Source organism: Rhineura floridana, chromosome 7 (assembly GCF_030035675.1).
Source record: "Rhineura floridana isolate rRhiFlo1 chromosome 7, rRhiFlo1.hap2, whole genome shotgun sequence".
NCBI classification, from domain to species: domain Eukaryota; kingdom Metazoa; phylum Chordata; class Lepidosauria; order Squamata; family Rhineuridae; genus Rhineura; species Rhineura floridana.
The window spans coordinates 127,094,235-127,109,797 of NC_084486.1; the positions used below are offsets into that span (position 1 = coordinate 127,094,235).

At 44.0% G+C, this 15,563-nt stretch overlaps 1 protein-coding gene across 1 annotated transcript; it reads right to left on the bottom strand.

Annotated features, from left to right (window-relative positions):
- Window positions 1-10,083: 10,083 nt before the first annotated feature.
- Window positions 10,084-12,997, bottom strand: LOC133389705 (keratin, type II cytoskeletal 8-like). Its single transcript, XM_061637730.1, has 2 exons — window positions 12,960-12,997; window positions 10,084-10,507 (listed from the first exon to the last, which is right to left on the bottom strand). Exons 1-2 carry the CDS (start codon window positions 12,995-12,997, stop codon window positions 10,084-10,086), a joined length of 462 nt encoding a protein of 153 aa, XP_061493714.1.
- Window positions 12,998-15,563: the final 2,566 nt, after the last annotated feature.

Consider the following 15,563-nt stretch of genomic DNA (forward strand, 5'->3'; position numbering starts at 1 on the left):
AGGATGGTGTAGCAATCTGCCTGTCCCCATCTTATGCCCTGGCCACAAGTGCAAGACTGCAGATGCAGTGATGGCATCATTGCTTTGTAAAGCTCCACCAACCTCGGGTGGGGGGTGAGGGAAGTTAGGATTGTAGTTGTTGTTCTCATGAGAGTAGACATATAGACCTATAAGTAATTGAAGTCAACTGATTGCAATGGGTCTACTCTGAGGATGGCTTAATTGGATGCAACCCACAGTGGGAAACATTGGAGGGCATTTAATGCATCTTTAACAACATAATAATTTCTTGGGAGACATCTTGGACCCCCTAGGACAAGGATGCAATTTTAAATTACTTATTCTGGTTTGTTTGATGGATAGGGAGAGACCATAGCTCAGTAGTAGAGCATATGCTTTACATACAGAAGGTCCCAGATTCAGTTCCTGGAAGCTCCAGTTGAAAGGATCAGGTAGCCGGTGATGGGAAATGCCTCTCCCTGAGACCCTGGAGAGCCTGAGACCATTCCCAGGGTGGTTTTGGTTTAACATGCAGTCCCTCTTTCCAGGGAACTCTGGGAACTGTAGCTCTGTGAGGAAAACAGGGGTCTCCTAACAACTCTCAGCATCCCTTAACAAACTTGGAACAGGGAGGCCAAATGGAGACTTTTCTCGTGTAATCAGCTCGGCCGAAGCGAAAACTCTGACCTTCAGTCCCTTAGGTCTTAGTCCGAGCTAGAACATCGTTTCTTGGCAGGGAATTGTGAATGTCACACATTAGGATAAAGGCATAAACCCTCTGGATCAAATGTTCACTGATGAAGTCCTGTTGAAACTAAAATGAAAGGCATCGGACAAATTAGCAAACAACTCCGCCGGCTGTAATTCCATCCATGGCACACACTTTGCGTGTGACAAATTTTATTTATTTTACCCAACAATGATTGATAAATGTACAACTCAAGACTGGATAAGGTTGCTACAAGCAGGAGTTCTGAAGGTCACATAGCTTTAAAGAGACACGTTTCCCTGCCAGCTTGTTTGGTAAGGTCAAGAGTTTTTCTTTTTAGGTGCTGTAAAAAAGAAGAAAGCAATTATATTCATCTCATACCATGAACTATTTGACCCTCTCCTCCCTCTCCCCCTTTGGTTGCCTGTAGCTGTCTTTTGAAGAGCTGGCATTTGGTATAGATCGCAATGTACTGCCCAGCTTTTAATAATGGTAAGAAATAGACTTATTATAGATTTATAACATAACATTTTTGTGTCGTAACAGATAATAAATAGAGTGGTAGTGCTGGTCCTACTCAGAGTAGTTACTATGCATGACTAAATGTAGGTTCATTAATTTCAATGGGTCTACTCTGAGTAGGACTTAGTTGAATACAAAATAAGCATAAAAATAGATACCCCAAAACAGATGGGATGGCAAATTAGCAAAACTTTCCCTGGGGTATCATTCCCATGGGGTATCTAGCTGTGGGTAGCGGAAGAAATTAATTTTGTCAAGCTGTCAGAGATCTGGGGTTTAGCTAGGGACCAGGAAAGCAGAAATCTTATTGGCTGTGGGCCCCTTGGCTCCAACCACCCTTCTTCACAGATGGAGAAAAATGTCCTCAAAAGAAAAACATTAAACTATCTATCAGTAGAGTTCTCTGTCATTTGTGGGTGTAAACCCTCAAGGTAGGCACATAGTTTTCATTTCTTGCTGTTATCACTCTGTTTATTAAATGCATTGCAGATGTTGCATGGATTTTGTGTTCCTTCAGAATATTTCCTAAGGACAGAGGAGTTGCTGAGTGAGTAGTGCAGGGATTACCACCCTTTTTAGGTCAGTGGGCACATTTGGAATTTTGAGGAACTGCCCAGGGTGCCAATCAAAACGTGGCTGCTGTGTGGGAGTGGCATAACACAAAATGGCTGCTGAGGGGCATGGCATAACACAAAATGGATGCCACATATGAAAGAGCAGAAAAAGAAACAGGACTACAAAATGGTGCAGGCATGTTTCCTCATCAGCCGCTCCATCAATGGGGAAAAAGGCACCTACATCAGCCAGCACCCCATTTGTTCACAGAGAGAAGCTCTTTGCCCTTCTTCTGTTCAAAACAGATGGGAGGGTGGGTGTCCAGTCCTGGCATACAATGAAATGTGGGCATGTTCAGTGTTGGAGAGGCTGAGCAGTTCAAACATGAATTAAGCAGGAAGAACAATCAGTCTCTCGTGTATTGTGGATTTTTGAGAGTGGTTACACTGGCACCCATGGACGTCAATTGGTAATCCCTGGGGTAAGTAGGGTAGTGAATGCCTGTTTGCAAGAAAGTATAGTCCCAGCAAGTTGCAAGAGGCAGTATCGACACTTCTCTTGAAAAACACACCCACCCATGCACGCTCTTCCTTACTCCGGCCATAATGGAAAATTTCTAGCAGTATCTAACACTCTGGTTTTAGGCAAGATGCTTGAATGTGTGGTGACTCTCTCAGCTCTGGGTTCTTTTGGATGGTTATGTAGTTCCATTTCACCCTAACTTTAGGCCTGGTTTTGGGATAGACTTCACCTTGATGACCTTAGTGGATGCCTACATGAAGATCAGGGGAAGGGGAATGTTCCCTGTTGGTTCTGCTAGATCTACCAGTGGCTTTTGATACCATGAACCATGAAATGCTTCTGGACTAGCTTGCCAGGATGGTACTTGGTGACATGGTAGCTGTGGTTCTTCCTTAGGAGACAGTTCCAGATGCTGTTGGGAACTCCTGTTTGATTATTTGGTCTTTGGCCTATGGTCCCACAAGGTTCCATTTTGACTCCAATTCTCTTTTAATATCTACATGAAACTGCTGGAAAAAGATGTAGAATTCTGTGTCATCAGTATGGGGAATAACATCCAAGTGTATCTCCATCTGATTCAAGGGAGGCTGTAGAGATCCTGAAGTGATACTTGGAGGCAGTAATTGACCAGATGTGGGCAAACAAATTAAAGCTTAATCTGGACAAGACTGAGGTGCTTCTGGACAGTAGGGCTGTCCCAGGAACATGGGTTCAACCAACGTTGGATGAAGCAGTGCTCCCTTTGAAATTGCAGGTGTGCAGTTTGATGGTTGTACTGGACCTGGCTTAGATGCTAAGGTATTGACTGTGGCCAGATGCAGCTTTGCCCTGCTTAGGCAGACTTTGCCAGGGTGTCATGTGCCCTATTTATATTGCATCTGGATTACTGTCATGTGCTCCACATAAGGCAATATGCTCTAAAACCACAATTGGTCTGGAATTAACAGGAGGCACATATATGAGAATGAGACTGTCTTACTGAAACAGCTACACTGGCTTCTAATTTTTCCTGGGCTTATTTCAAAATGTTGTTGATGACCATTAAAGCCCTTTATGGTTTGGGATCTGTACATATGAAGGTTCATGAGACCCTGCCTGCCTACAGATATCATCATCATCACCTGCCCTTTGTGTCCCAATGTCCCCTAGTTGATGCCAAGGAAAGGGCATTTTCAGCAGCCATGCTGAGGCTCTGAATCTCCTTCCTGAGGGAGGCTTATGTTGCCTCCTCTCTTACAGCATTCCATAGCATGGTCAAAACCTTCCTTTTTAGTAAGGCTTTATGGCCATAAATGGTTGCTCTCTTTCTGGAGTGGTTTTAATTGCTGTGGTTAAATTATTTTTGATGACTATTTCACCCCTCCCCCAACCAAATCCTTTCCCCCCTCTGTTGTTTTAGGGAGCAATCTTAACCCCCCTTCACTTTTGACAGATACTTATTTGCAGCATGATTTTGGTGTCTGGATTGCCAAACTTTACAGGCCTCTGTTTTAACTTGTGCCTATATCATAGAGATCCTATTTCACTCTGAGGTCCCAGGGTGGGTAATAAATCATCATCATCATCATGATGCATGGATATAGGCAGAGGTGCCTCCTCAGCAACACATGATGAAGACTTCTTCATGGAAGTCTCTAATGGGGTAGTCACTTTGCGGATGGCCTACTGTGATGCTCAGTCCTTTCCATTTTCTGAGTCTTAAGGTCCTTCCTCTTCTGACATGCAGAATCAGATTCTGAACCATGATATTCTGATGTGTTTCTTCATCTTTGGTTGATGAAGGGGTTAAGTTCGAGACGTTATGATTGAGAGGTTAGGATTAAGGGGTTTGGTTGAGAGAGGTTATAGGGTATAGGGTCCTCCACTAGTATAGGGGAACCATGATGAAGCAGGGTTATGCTATGAAGCTTAATCCAGACAAGACCGAGACGCTGTTAGTGAGTGCCTTCTCTGCCCAGATGGTGGATGTTTACCCTGTTCTGGATGGGGTTACACTCCCCTTGAAAGAACAGGTTCGTAGCTTGGGAGTTCTTTTCGACCCTTCCCTGTCTCTTGAGGCTCAGGTAGCCTCAGTGGCACAGAATGCTTTCTACCATCTCCGATTGGTAGCCCAGCTACGTCCCTATCTGGACAGTGACGACCTCGCCTCAGTCGTTCATGCTCTGGTAACTTCTAGATTGGACTACTGCAATGCGCTCTACGTTGGGCTGCCCTTGAAGACAGTTCGGAAACTACAGTTAGTCCAGAATGCAGCGGCCAGATTGTTGACGCGGACCAGAAGGTCCGCTCATATAACACCTGTTTTGGGCCGTCTGCACTGGCTTCCTATTTGTTTCCGGGCTAAATTCAAAGTGCTGGTTTTGACCTATAAAGCCTTACACGGCATGGGACCGCAATACCTGGTGGAGCGCCTCTCCCAATATGAACCTACCCGTACACTGCGCTCAACATCTAAGGCCCTCCTCCGTGTACCATCCCATCAAGAAGCTTGGAGGATGGTGACTAGAAATAGGGCCTTTTCGGTTGTGGCTCCCGAACTGTGGAATGGTCTTCCCGATGAGGTGCGCCTGGCGCCGACGCTGCTATCTTTTCGGCGCCAGGTGAAAACCTTTTTATACTCCCAGGCATTTTAAAGTGTATTTTTATAGTATTTTATTACTATGTTGTATTCAGGATGTTGTTTGGTTCTTGTATTGTTTGTATGTTTTTGTTTTTTGAGTTATGGTATTTATTGTATTTATATATTGTCCTTGCTTTTACCTTTTATGTACACCGCCCAGAGAGCCTTCGGGCTTCGGGCGGTATATAAATTAAATAAAATAAATAAATAAATAAATAAATACACCAGAGGCCCAATCTTCATCTAAGTGAGCAAGAGGCTGTGGCCAACCACCCTCTCACCTGTGTAAGCTCCATAATGGGCCATTTTTGGGGTAGAGCTGGGCTGGCCAAGGACTCTATACTGGCCCATTGCCAGATGAGGGTCCCAATCCAGCCCCCATCTGCTGCACCAGCCTTGAGCTTGAAAAATACCCCCCCCACACACACATACACCTTCTACACTGATCCGCAGGAGCTGACAAGTGGGTGACAGTGGGTGTTTTATGGCTGCTTACAAACAGTCTGACAGTGATGAACCAGAGGCCTATGGGAAGCTCAGGAGCAGAATATGAGCAAGCTAAGCTTCACCTGCTCATGTTACCCAGCAACTGCTCCTTCTCTTTCTGCTGTTATCCTGCAGCTGCCTCTCCTGTCAACAAAGCCACAGAGCCTTCATCCACCCATGCCCTCAGCCTGATCGTCTGTGGATGTGGAAGAGGAAGCCACGTGCCCCATCTGCATGGAGTATCTGACAATCCCAGTGACCTTGGACTGTGGCCACAACTACTGTCAGGGCTGCATCACTGACTACTGTGAGACATGGGAAGAAATAGGGGAGTTGGAGTGTCCTGTCTGCAGAGCCCAGATCCAGAAAGGGAATTTCTGCCACAACTGGCAGCTGGCAAATATAGTTGAAAAAATTAAACTCTTGGCACTAACTAAAGAGGGAAAGGATCTATGTGTGAGGCATCAGGAACAACTCCACCTGTTCTGCAAAGAAGATGAAGAATTGTTATGTGTATTTTGTGAGCGAGCCCCAGAACATGAACTGCACACTGTGGTTCTCAAGGAAAAGGCTGCCCAGGAATATAAGGAATATAATCATCTGGACCTTTGGTAATGGCATACTTTCAATTTTTGTGTGTGGCATAGCATGTTTATTTATTTATTTATTTATTTATTTATTTATTTATTTTATTAAGCTTATATACCGCCCGACTAGCAACAGCTCTCTGGGCGGTGAACATTAAAAATACAATAAAAATAACACAATACAGTAAATACAAAACTGTACAAAAAACTGTACAGTCTAAAATCAAAATATAATAATTTAGAATTAACAGGAATTAAAATGCCTCAGAGAAGAGAAAGGATGATAGTGTCGGCGCCAGGTGCACCTCCTCGGGGAGACCATTCCATAGTTCGGGGGCCACCACTGAGAAGGCCCTAGATCTTGTCACCACTCTCCGGGCTTCCCTATGAGTCGGAACCCGGAGGAGGGCCTTCGTAGTAGACCGTAGTGTACGGGCCGGTTCATATCGGGAGAGGCATTCTGACAGATATCGTGGTCCCGTGCCGTATAAGGCTTTATAGGTAAGTACCAACACTTTGAATGTGGCCCGGAAGCATGTGTCTGAAATGCCACTCCCACACAAAGGCTGCTTCTAGTTTCCTTTTGCATTCAGCAGATTGTGACTCTCTTCTGTCTTTGGAGCCAAACTTTTGGATTAAATATTTTAAATGCTTTCTAATTTATGATGTTGTGATGGGTGCCAGGCCCCATCACTTTAATGGCACCAGGACCTATGTCTGAATTAGATATGTAAGGAGACAGTGAGAAGGTCTTTGATAATAATCTGCTGCACCGTGTGAGCACCTACTTGTTCTTTGCTTGCCAGCCTGCTTGCCAGTAGAATTGTCTCCACCTGCAGCTCTCAGAGGTGTGGCCCAGTAAGATCTTTAGCTGTAGAAGTCCAAGCCTTGGGTACTGCCCATTCAGTGTTAGTAAGCTTAAGCTTGGTGGCCACTATGAAGCAAGATGTCTGCTGTTGTGCACTCATTAGAATGCCTGAAAGAACTCCTCCATCACCAGATGGGTGGTTACATCAATCTCTCTGGAGAAGGACTTGGAAAAGGGTCTTCTCTATAGTGATGCCCTGGTGGTATCACTTTCTCCTCTTGGAGACACGGATGGTTATACAATGATGGGACTCTACTGTATATTTCTCTCTCTCTGTCTCTCTGTTTTCTCTAGATTTTGCAGGCTAGATTGATTTGAGGTTTCAGCCTGTTTTGTGATATTTTGTGATGTTATTTATTGATAATGTTGTAGCTTTTTTATAATTATTATGTTCTGAATTGTTTTTACTATATTGTTTTGTTCTTGCTATGGAAGCCACTTTGAGGTCACCTGGTGATGAAAAGCGGCATACAAATATACCAAATAAATAAATAAATAAATAAATAAAACATAGAAAGCTGCTTTATACTGACTTAGACCGAATTGATCCTTCTAGCCCAGGATTGCCTACACTGACTGGCAGCAGTTTTCCAAGGTTGCAGGCAGGGGACACTTCCAGCCTTACCTGGAGGTGCCGGAAATTGAACCTGGGACTTTTTGCATGCAAAACAGATGCTCTACCATGGAACTAAAGCCTTTTTTGTTATTGTCATCAAACTGTTTTTAAAATGGTCAAATTATTGCTTCAACTTATGTTGTTAGCTACCTTGGGCAACATATAACAAAACATAATTATGAGGCCACATGAAGAAGTCTTCCTGTGCTGGGCTTGCAGGTGGCTTCCATTAACTATGTTAATGAACCCCTGGTCAGATTTATTTGGAGTTAACCTTGATCTAACTATGCACACCACTTTTGCCAGGGGTAAAAGATCGCTGGGCTGCAGTTACTAGGCAACGGCATGGCATGCTCCTCAGCTATCTCCGGGTAAGCCCCAAAGAGGGAGGTATGTATGTGTGGTTCTGAACGGAGGGCTGTGGAGAGAGGAGGGGTGTGAGGAGCAGAGATGGTCAAATCTGTTCATTTCTGTTTTTGTCAGTTTCTCCCTTCTCCGATCTTAATTTAAGTTTTCCACATTTCCGCATCAGTTTGTGATTTTTTTAAAAAGACCTCATGAAAATTCATCAACATTTTAGTGTGAATTTCTCCTAATAGACACACTTTTCACTGCAATTCTGCCCAACGTACACATTTTTGCAACGCAATTTTCTGTAATAGGATGCATTGGGTATGTTTGCTGTTTTCACTAACCTATGTATTTTTAAGCACACTTTTCCCTAGTGTATACATTTTTTGTATATATATTTCTTGGCTGGGGAACTCCCTTGCAAAATCTGGAAATGTGTGAATTCCAAAGGATGGCTGTGTTTGGATCTGTGCAATAGTTCAGAAAGTGCAAATAAGGGAGCTTCACCTTTAAACATGAACGGAACCGGATTTCTCCTCCATCCCTAGTGCAGATGGGCCTGGGCCAATTTGACTTGATGCCTACATTGGGGTCTCTCTGTATGTCCTCCTGGTAGCTGCAGTTTTGCCCTGCAGCCCGCTAAGCAGCTTCACCAACAGGCAAGGTTTGGATGAAACCGATTATCTAGATCAATTTCAATCGGGGTTCAGGCCTGGTTTTGGCACTGAGACTGCCTTGGTCGCCCTGTTTGATGACCTATGTCGGGAGAGAGACAGAGGGAGTGTAACTCTGTTGATTCTCCTTGATCTCTCAGCGGCTTTTGATACCATCGACTATGGTATCCTTCTGGAGAGGCTTGCGGAATTGGGAGTTGGAGGCACTGCTTGGCAGTGGTTCCGCTCCTACTTAGCGGGTCGTCTCCAGAAGATAGTGCTTGGGGAACATTGCTCGACACCGTGGGTTCTCCAATGTGGGGTCCCGCAGGGTTCGGTTCTGTCTCCCATGCTTTTTAACATTTATATGAAGCCGCTGGGGGCGGTCATCAGGAGTTTTGGAGTGCGTTGTCATCAGTATGCTGATGACACGCAGCTCTACTTCTCCTTTACATCTTCTTCAGGTGAGGCAGTCGACGTGCTGAACCGTTGCCTGGCCGCGACAATGGACTGGATGAGAACTAACAAACTGAGACTCAATCCTGACAAGACTGAGATGCTGTTGGTGGATGGTTTCTCTGTTCGGATGGTGGATATATACCCTATCCTGGATGGGGTTACACTCCCCCTAAAGGAACAGGTGCATAGTCTGGGAGTCATCTTAGACTCTTCCCTCACACTTGAGGCTCATGTAGCCTTGGTGGCCCGGAATGCGTTCTACCAACTTCGGTTGGTAGCCCAGCTACGTCCCTATCTGAGTAAGGAGGACCTCTCATCAGTGGTACATGCTATGGTAACCTCGCGTCTGGACTACTGCAATGCGCTTTATGTAGGGCTACCTTTGAAGACGATTCGGAAGCTACAGCTAGTGCAAAATGCAGCGGCCAGACTGCTAACAAGAACTAAGCGGTCTGAGCATATAACACCTGTGCTAGCCCGTTTGCACTGGCTTCCAATATGCTTCCGGGCCAGATTCAAAGTGTTGGTACTTACCTATAAAGCCTTATACGGCGCGGGACCACGATATCTGTCGGACCGCCTCTCCCGATATGAACCGGCCCGTACACTACGTTCTACTACGAAGGCCCTCCTCCGGGTTCCGACTCATAGGGAAGCCCGGAGAGTGGTGACAAGATCTAGGGCCTTCTCAGTGGTGGCCCCCGAACTATGGAATGGTCTCCCCGAGGAGGTGCATCTGGCGCCGACACTATCATCTTTTCGGCGCCAGGTTAAAACCTTTCTCTTCTCTGAGGCATTTTAATTCCTGTTAATTCTAAATTATTATATTTTGATTTTAGACTGTATAGTTTTGTGTACAGTTTTGTGTTATTTTTATTGTATTTTTAATGTTTTATTTATTTTATTTATTTATTTTATTTATATACCGCCCTAAGCCCAAGGGCTCTCTGGGCGGTGTACATAATAATAAAACATCAGAGAATATATAAATACAATAATACAATGGAATCAAACAAAAATAATCAAAATAGCAGCAAAATACATCAATAAATATTAATAGTACACATTAAAATGTACTATTTAAATGTAAAACAAAGAATGAGTGGCGACTCTCACCAACCCAGCCCAGCCCTCATCACCCAGTAGTAAACCAGGTGCATGTGTGCAGGGGGTGGTGGCTCACCTTGATCTGGTACATGCTCTCTGCTTCAGCCCGGCTCTTGGCAGCAATGTCTTCATACTGTGCTTTGACCTCGGCAATGATGCCATCCAAGTCCAGGCTGCGGTTGTTATCCATGGACAAGACCACAGAAGTGTCATTGATCTGAGACTGCATTACACGCAGCTCCTCATCATACAGCTGCCTCAGGAAGTTGATCTCGTCAGTCAGGCATTCCAGACGGGACTCCAGCTCAATCTTGTTCATGTAGGCCTCATCCACATCCTTCTTCAAAAGGACAAAATCATTCTCCTTCTCAGTACGATGGTTGATTTCATCTTCATACTTAGTCTTGAATTCTTCTACAAGGCCTTGCATGTTGGCCAACTCAGCATCCAGCCTTGTTCACCGCCCAGAGAGCTGTTGCTAGTCGGGCGGTATATAAGCTTAATTAATTAAATAAATAAATAAATAAATAAATAAATAAAATAAGGTGAGTGTAAGAGCAGCTGACTTTCCTTTGTAGCCAAAACAGAATTTCAAAGCTATTGCATCTTGCTTTTTCCTTTTTCAGAAAAAAAGAGTGTGGGGGAATTGGGGTGGCTATATGAAACCTTTAACGACCACAGCAGTGCGGCTGTTCCATGCTTCATTTGACTGCTTTTAACTTTTCCCAAATCCTTGTTTACTACAGTTTATGAGGGGAAGGAAACCCCATGCAGTTCAGCAAACGGGCTGAGGGTGTCATCCCATCACCACAGTAGGGAGATGGTGCACTGCGTTCTTTCTGCTGAAGCATTTAATACATTCTTCTGTAATTTTTGTCTCGGAAGTAATGAGGCCTGACAGCTTAGGCGTGTGCATGATAACAATCCCACACTGGTATCTTTTTAAATTCTTCATTGCCATATTCATAAAGGATGAAATGACTCCCTTTGTCAATCCTGTCTCCATCCCCCCCCGCCATCCAATGACAGTAAACATGCTTCATTTTATAAGACATGGTGGTTAACAACCTGTAACAATGAAGGGCTTTTTTAAAAAACAAAAAACAAAAAACATACTTAATTTGTATAGGAAAAAAAACCCCTGCTGGTCTGAGTATTAAGCATTTTTTGGGTAAAACTGCAGGAAAACATATATGCCCTAATTCTGACAGACTTGCAGTGTTTTGAAACAACCAAAAGGTATGGATGTTGTTTGTCCTCTGCACTGTCATCAGGGAACATAGAGACATGGAAAAAGTCTTCTCCCTCCAACCTCCCCGAAGGGCCATTGCTTTATGCTGCTTTATGCAGGTGCAGACAGAGGTTATGAACTTATAATGGAAAAGGTGCCTGTCTAAGGTTCCATCTGCGCTGTACATTTAAAGCAGTATCATACTACTTTAAACCGTCATGTTTTCCCCCAAAGCATCCTGGGAACTGGAGTTTGTAAAGGGTGCTGAGAGTTGTTAGGAGACCCCTTCCCTCCAAGCTACAATTCCATCATCATCATCATCATCATCATCATGCACTTCCCAGAATGGCTTAACAATCAATCCTTCTTCCCAGGTAATTCAGGAAATTATAGTTCTGTGAGGGGAACAGGGATCTCTGAATAACTCTCAGACAGTTCTTCAAATAGACAACACCTTCAAATAGAGGACCATCATCTGTAAAGTAAGACACATGACCACTCTATAAAAGGGGGCTAGACCAGCAGTCTCCAACCTTTTCAGACCCACCTTTAACCCAAAAATGCATTTGGGGACCCATTTATTTTATTTTATTTTGCCATATATTTATATGGAGGTAGTGCTGTTGCTTGATACACCTTAGATCTGGCTATGACCTATTAGTAGGGCCCAACCCTCCAGTTGAAGACCAGTGAGTAAGACCCTGCCTTGCAGTGCTGCTTGGAGTGCTGCCAACACAGCCAGGTAAGCCCACCAGGGCCCACTGACAAAAGAGTGGCCCTCTAGGAGGACATTTTCCCCAAGACCCCTGAAACCTGGAGATGGCCCTGGTGTGTATGGAGAGTGCAATCCCCTTCAAAATATCCCTGAACAGGAGAAACTGGTGGTTAGTAGTAGTGCCAACATTTTCTCCATCATTGTCTTTGGCCATTTTCCATCACGGGGAACACTGCAGCTTAGTGGTGGAGCAACTGGTTTGCATGCTGAAGGCCCTAGGTTCAATTCCAGGTATCCCCCAATTAGAGGTGGGAAAGATTCCTGTCCCAAACACTGGAAAGCTGTTGCCAATCAGTGTAGATGATACTGAACTAGATGGACCAATGGTCTGACACATTATCAAGCAGTTTACTATGGTCCCATGTTCATAAGTGCATGAGAAAGGAAATTGCATTTGTAAATTGTCAGAGGGGAGAGGATGTTTTGTTACAGTTCTGATGAGTGGGGTGCAGGGTTTTTGTTGCACTTACTTTACTTTTCAACTGGCCGAGTGTCCTTTCATTCTGCAGAACATCTGAACAGTGGACTGCAGTCTGCAGCCTTCACAGGTGCTCACACTTCAGTTAAAGCCCAGTGGACATACCAAGGTAACTTCTTCCACAGACCTTGTTTAGATCAGGACGTGTGGGCACCCAAGCAGGATGCAGAGTGCTGGAGCAATGTAGCGGAATGGAAACAGTACTGACTGCAACAAACACAGGATGGGGCAGAAATCACCGCCTCCTTACAACCCTATGTGGGAAATCTCTGTCATTCTTCTGTGGTTACTATACATGCACCCATATGAAGTGAAAAAGCAGCACAACCACAGGAAAACTTCCTGATCGAAAGATCTCTGCACACAGCCATAGGCTGCATGTACATAGATGCATTTACAGATTGGTGTGCACCTACTCACCAAACAGCTGGCCTGTTCTGCTTGAAAATATCTATCATCTGTTTGAGAGGGATAAGAGTCCAAATTTAGCACAAAATGCACAGCTAGGAATCAGGCTGCTACCTACAGTGCTTCTGGCCAGAAGATTTGTACACACAGCACCTGCTGTGCACATAGCCCCCAATCCTGGATGGAGATGCTCACATGGGTTCTGGGCAGTGGCTGGTGGTGGCTCCATGTCAGTGAGAGTGGAATCCGCTGTGGTCCAGATTTTCAAAGAGCTATCCAAGGTGCTGAAACACCTTAGAAAGCTCCTTGAAAGTTCAAACTAAAACCCAGAGCAGATTCCACTGCCTCATTGGCATAGAGCCACCAGCCACCACTAGTTCTGAGTAAGGTTTTCCTTTGTTGGATTACAATACAAGTTAGCAGTTGTACCTTTCTAGAAATACAAGTAAGCACAGAAGAATAAAAGCAATTTGTTCACCTTGTGGGGAGAAAAATGATTATGTGACCTCACCCTAAGATTTGGAATTTTCCTTTGATGGTGGGAACTCAGTGCAAGCAACAACTTATATGAAAATTCTAGATTTAATTGCAGTGGGCAGGATTCACAGAAGGACTCTGCATCCTGAATCTATTTTTCGTTCTCACCTCCTCTTCCAATCAGCTTGTATCAGTTTTCCTCAATGCACATTTCTCCCTTTTTAGTTCTCAAATTGAACAAGTTCTTAATTATTTGCATATTAAATTCTTTGTAAGTTTTGCATTAAATATGGAAGCAGTTGACCTAGAAATATGATGAACTAGGTGTAAAGCATTTGTGGAGAAAAATGAGGTGTTTTATTATAAAAAATAAAGGAAAATAAAACTGATGATTAATAATAACCATAACCATAAAACTATCAATTGGTTAAGAGTCTCTTAGTCTTATGATTAATAGTTCATTCAAAATCCTAATGGAATGCACAGTGAAATTAATCTTGAGAAAGATTTAATGCCAACGATGATCTGCTGCTGAAATGGGCCCCAGGATAAACCTTTCTGAGCATGTTAAAGATTTAGGTATATTGGATATGTTTGAGCTTAAAAAAAATGGTGAATTTTCTTCATCATCTTTTTGCCATTTAAATACATCCTCCTAAGACAATTTGAGTGTGTTGTCCTTGGGATGGATCCAACTAAGTCATATTCAGAGTAGACCTACTGCAGGTGTTGACAATATTTTTGGGCGAGTGGGTACATTTGGAATTTTGAGAAAGAGCCATGAATGCAAGTCAAAAAATGGCTGCTGAGAGGTGTTTCTAAAAGAGCATAGAAAGAGACAGGATGGCAAAATGGTGTGGGTATGCCCCCTTCATCATATCCCCTACACCTATATCAGCTCTTGCTCATTCACAGAGAGAAGTTCTTTGCATCTCTCCTCTGTTCAGAATGGAAAGGAGGGTGGGTGCCCGGTCCTGGCATCCAATGAAATGTGGGCATGTGTAAGGGTGTGCATTTTATGTAGGAGAGGCTAAGGCAATGCAAAGAGGAATGGAGCAAAGAGAGCAACGTCTCATGTGCATTGTGGATTTTTGAGGGAATGTTTACTGAGATCTTCCACAGGTGCCAAAAGAGGAATTGTAAGGCACACTACATTTGTGGGTTACATGTTGATGACCCCAGACCTGTTGAAATCAATGGACATTAATAACTTAAGTCCATTGATTTCAATGGGCCTACTCTGAGTATGATGCAAACCCTTGTGCAACAATTTATTCCTTGCTCTGTACTTTCGTACATAGAAGTAGAAGCAGGACTTAAATGTGTGAGATTCAGCTTTCTGAAGAATCACCTTTCCTCATATGAATATGCCCATGTGGTAAAATTATCAATGGAAGCCAAGCTTTGGGTGCCTTTAATTTTATAATTTGATGGCTTACAGGGTGTGGCAGGGCCTTCTTGTTCATGGCACCCCAACTCACATAGCATCAAAAGTGTAATTTGTTAAGGGTGCTGAGAGTTTTAGGAGACCCCTATTTCCCACACAGAACTACAATTGCCAGAGTGGTTTAACAGTCAGTCTCTCTTCCCAGAGAATTCTGGGAATTACATTTCCCAGGATTCTTTGGGGGAAGCCATGACTGTTTAAAGTGGAATAATAGTGGAATAAATGTATGATGTAAATGTGGCCTAGGACATAAACTATGGGGTTTACTCTCATAAGAGTTCATGATAGCCACCAGTTGGGATGGCTCTAAAAGAGGATTAAATTCATGGAGGGTATATCAGTGGACACTAGCCACAGTGGCTATGTTCTATCTCTACTGTCAGAGGTAGCATGGCTTCGATGCTGAAAATCAAGTGCAGAATATGCTGTTGCTCTCATGTCCTGCTTGCAAGTTTCTCATAGCCATCTGGTAGGCCACTGTGAGAGCAGGATGCTGGAGGACTAGCTGGACCTTCGGCCTGATCCAGCAGGGCTCTTCTTATGTTCTCTTGTCCTTTGCCCCAGCCAGCAAAACGTTTTGAGCTGGCCCTGTTTAGTGCTTACTCCTCCAAAAGAGAGCTAAGCCCAGGCAATGTAACTTCTCCCTGCTCAGGGAACAGCAAAAACTGCAAAGGCTAAAGTGCAGCTCTTGG

Coding starts and splice junctions, on each gene's coding strand:
- LOC133389705 (XM_061637730.1), bottom strand. CDS start 12,997: ATGATAGATATTTTCAAGCAGAACAGGCCAGCTGTTTG. Junction 10,508..12,959: donor CAGAACAGGCCAGCTGTTTG/GTGAGTAGGTGC, acceptor GCGGTGAACAAG/GCTGGATGCTGAGTTGGCCA.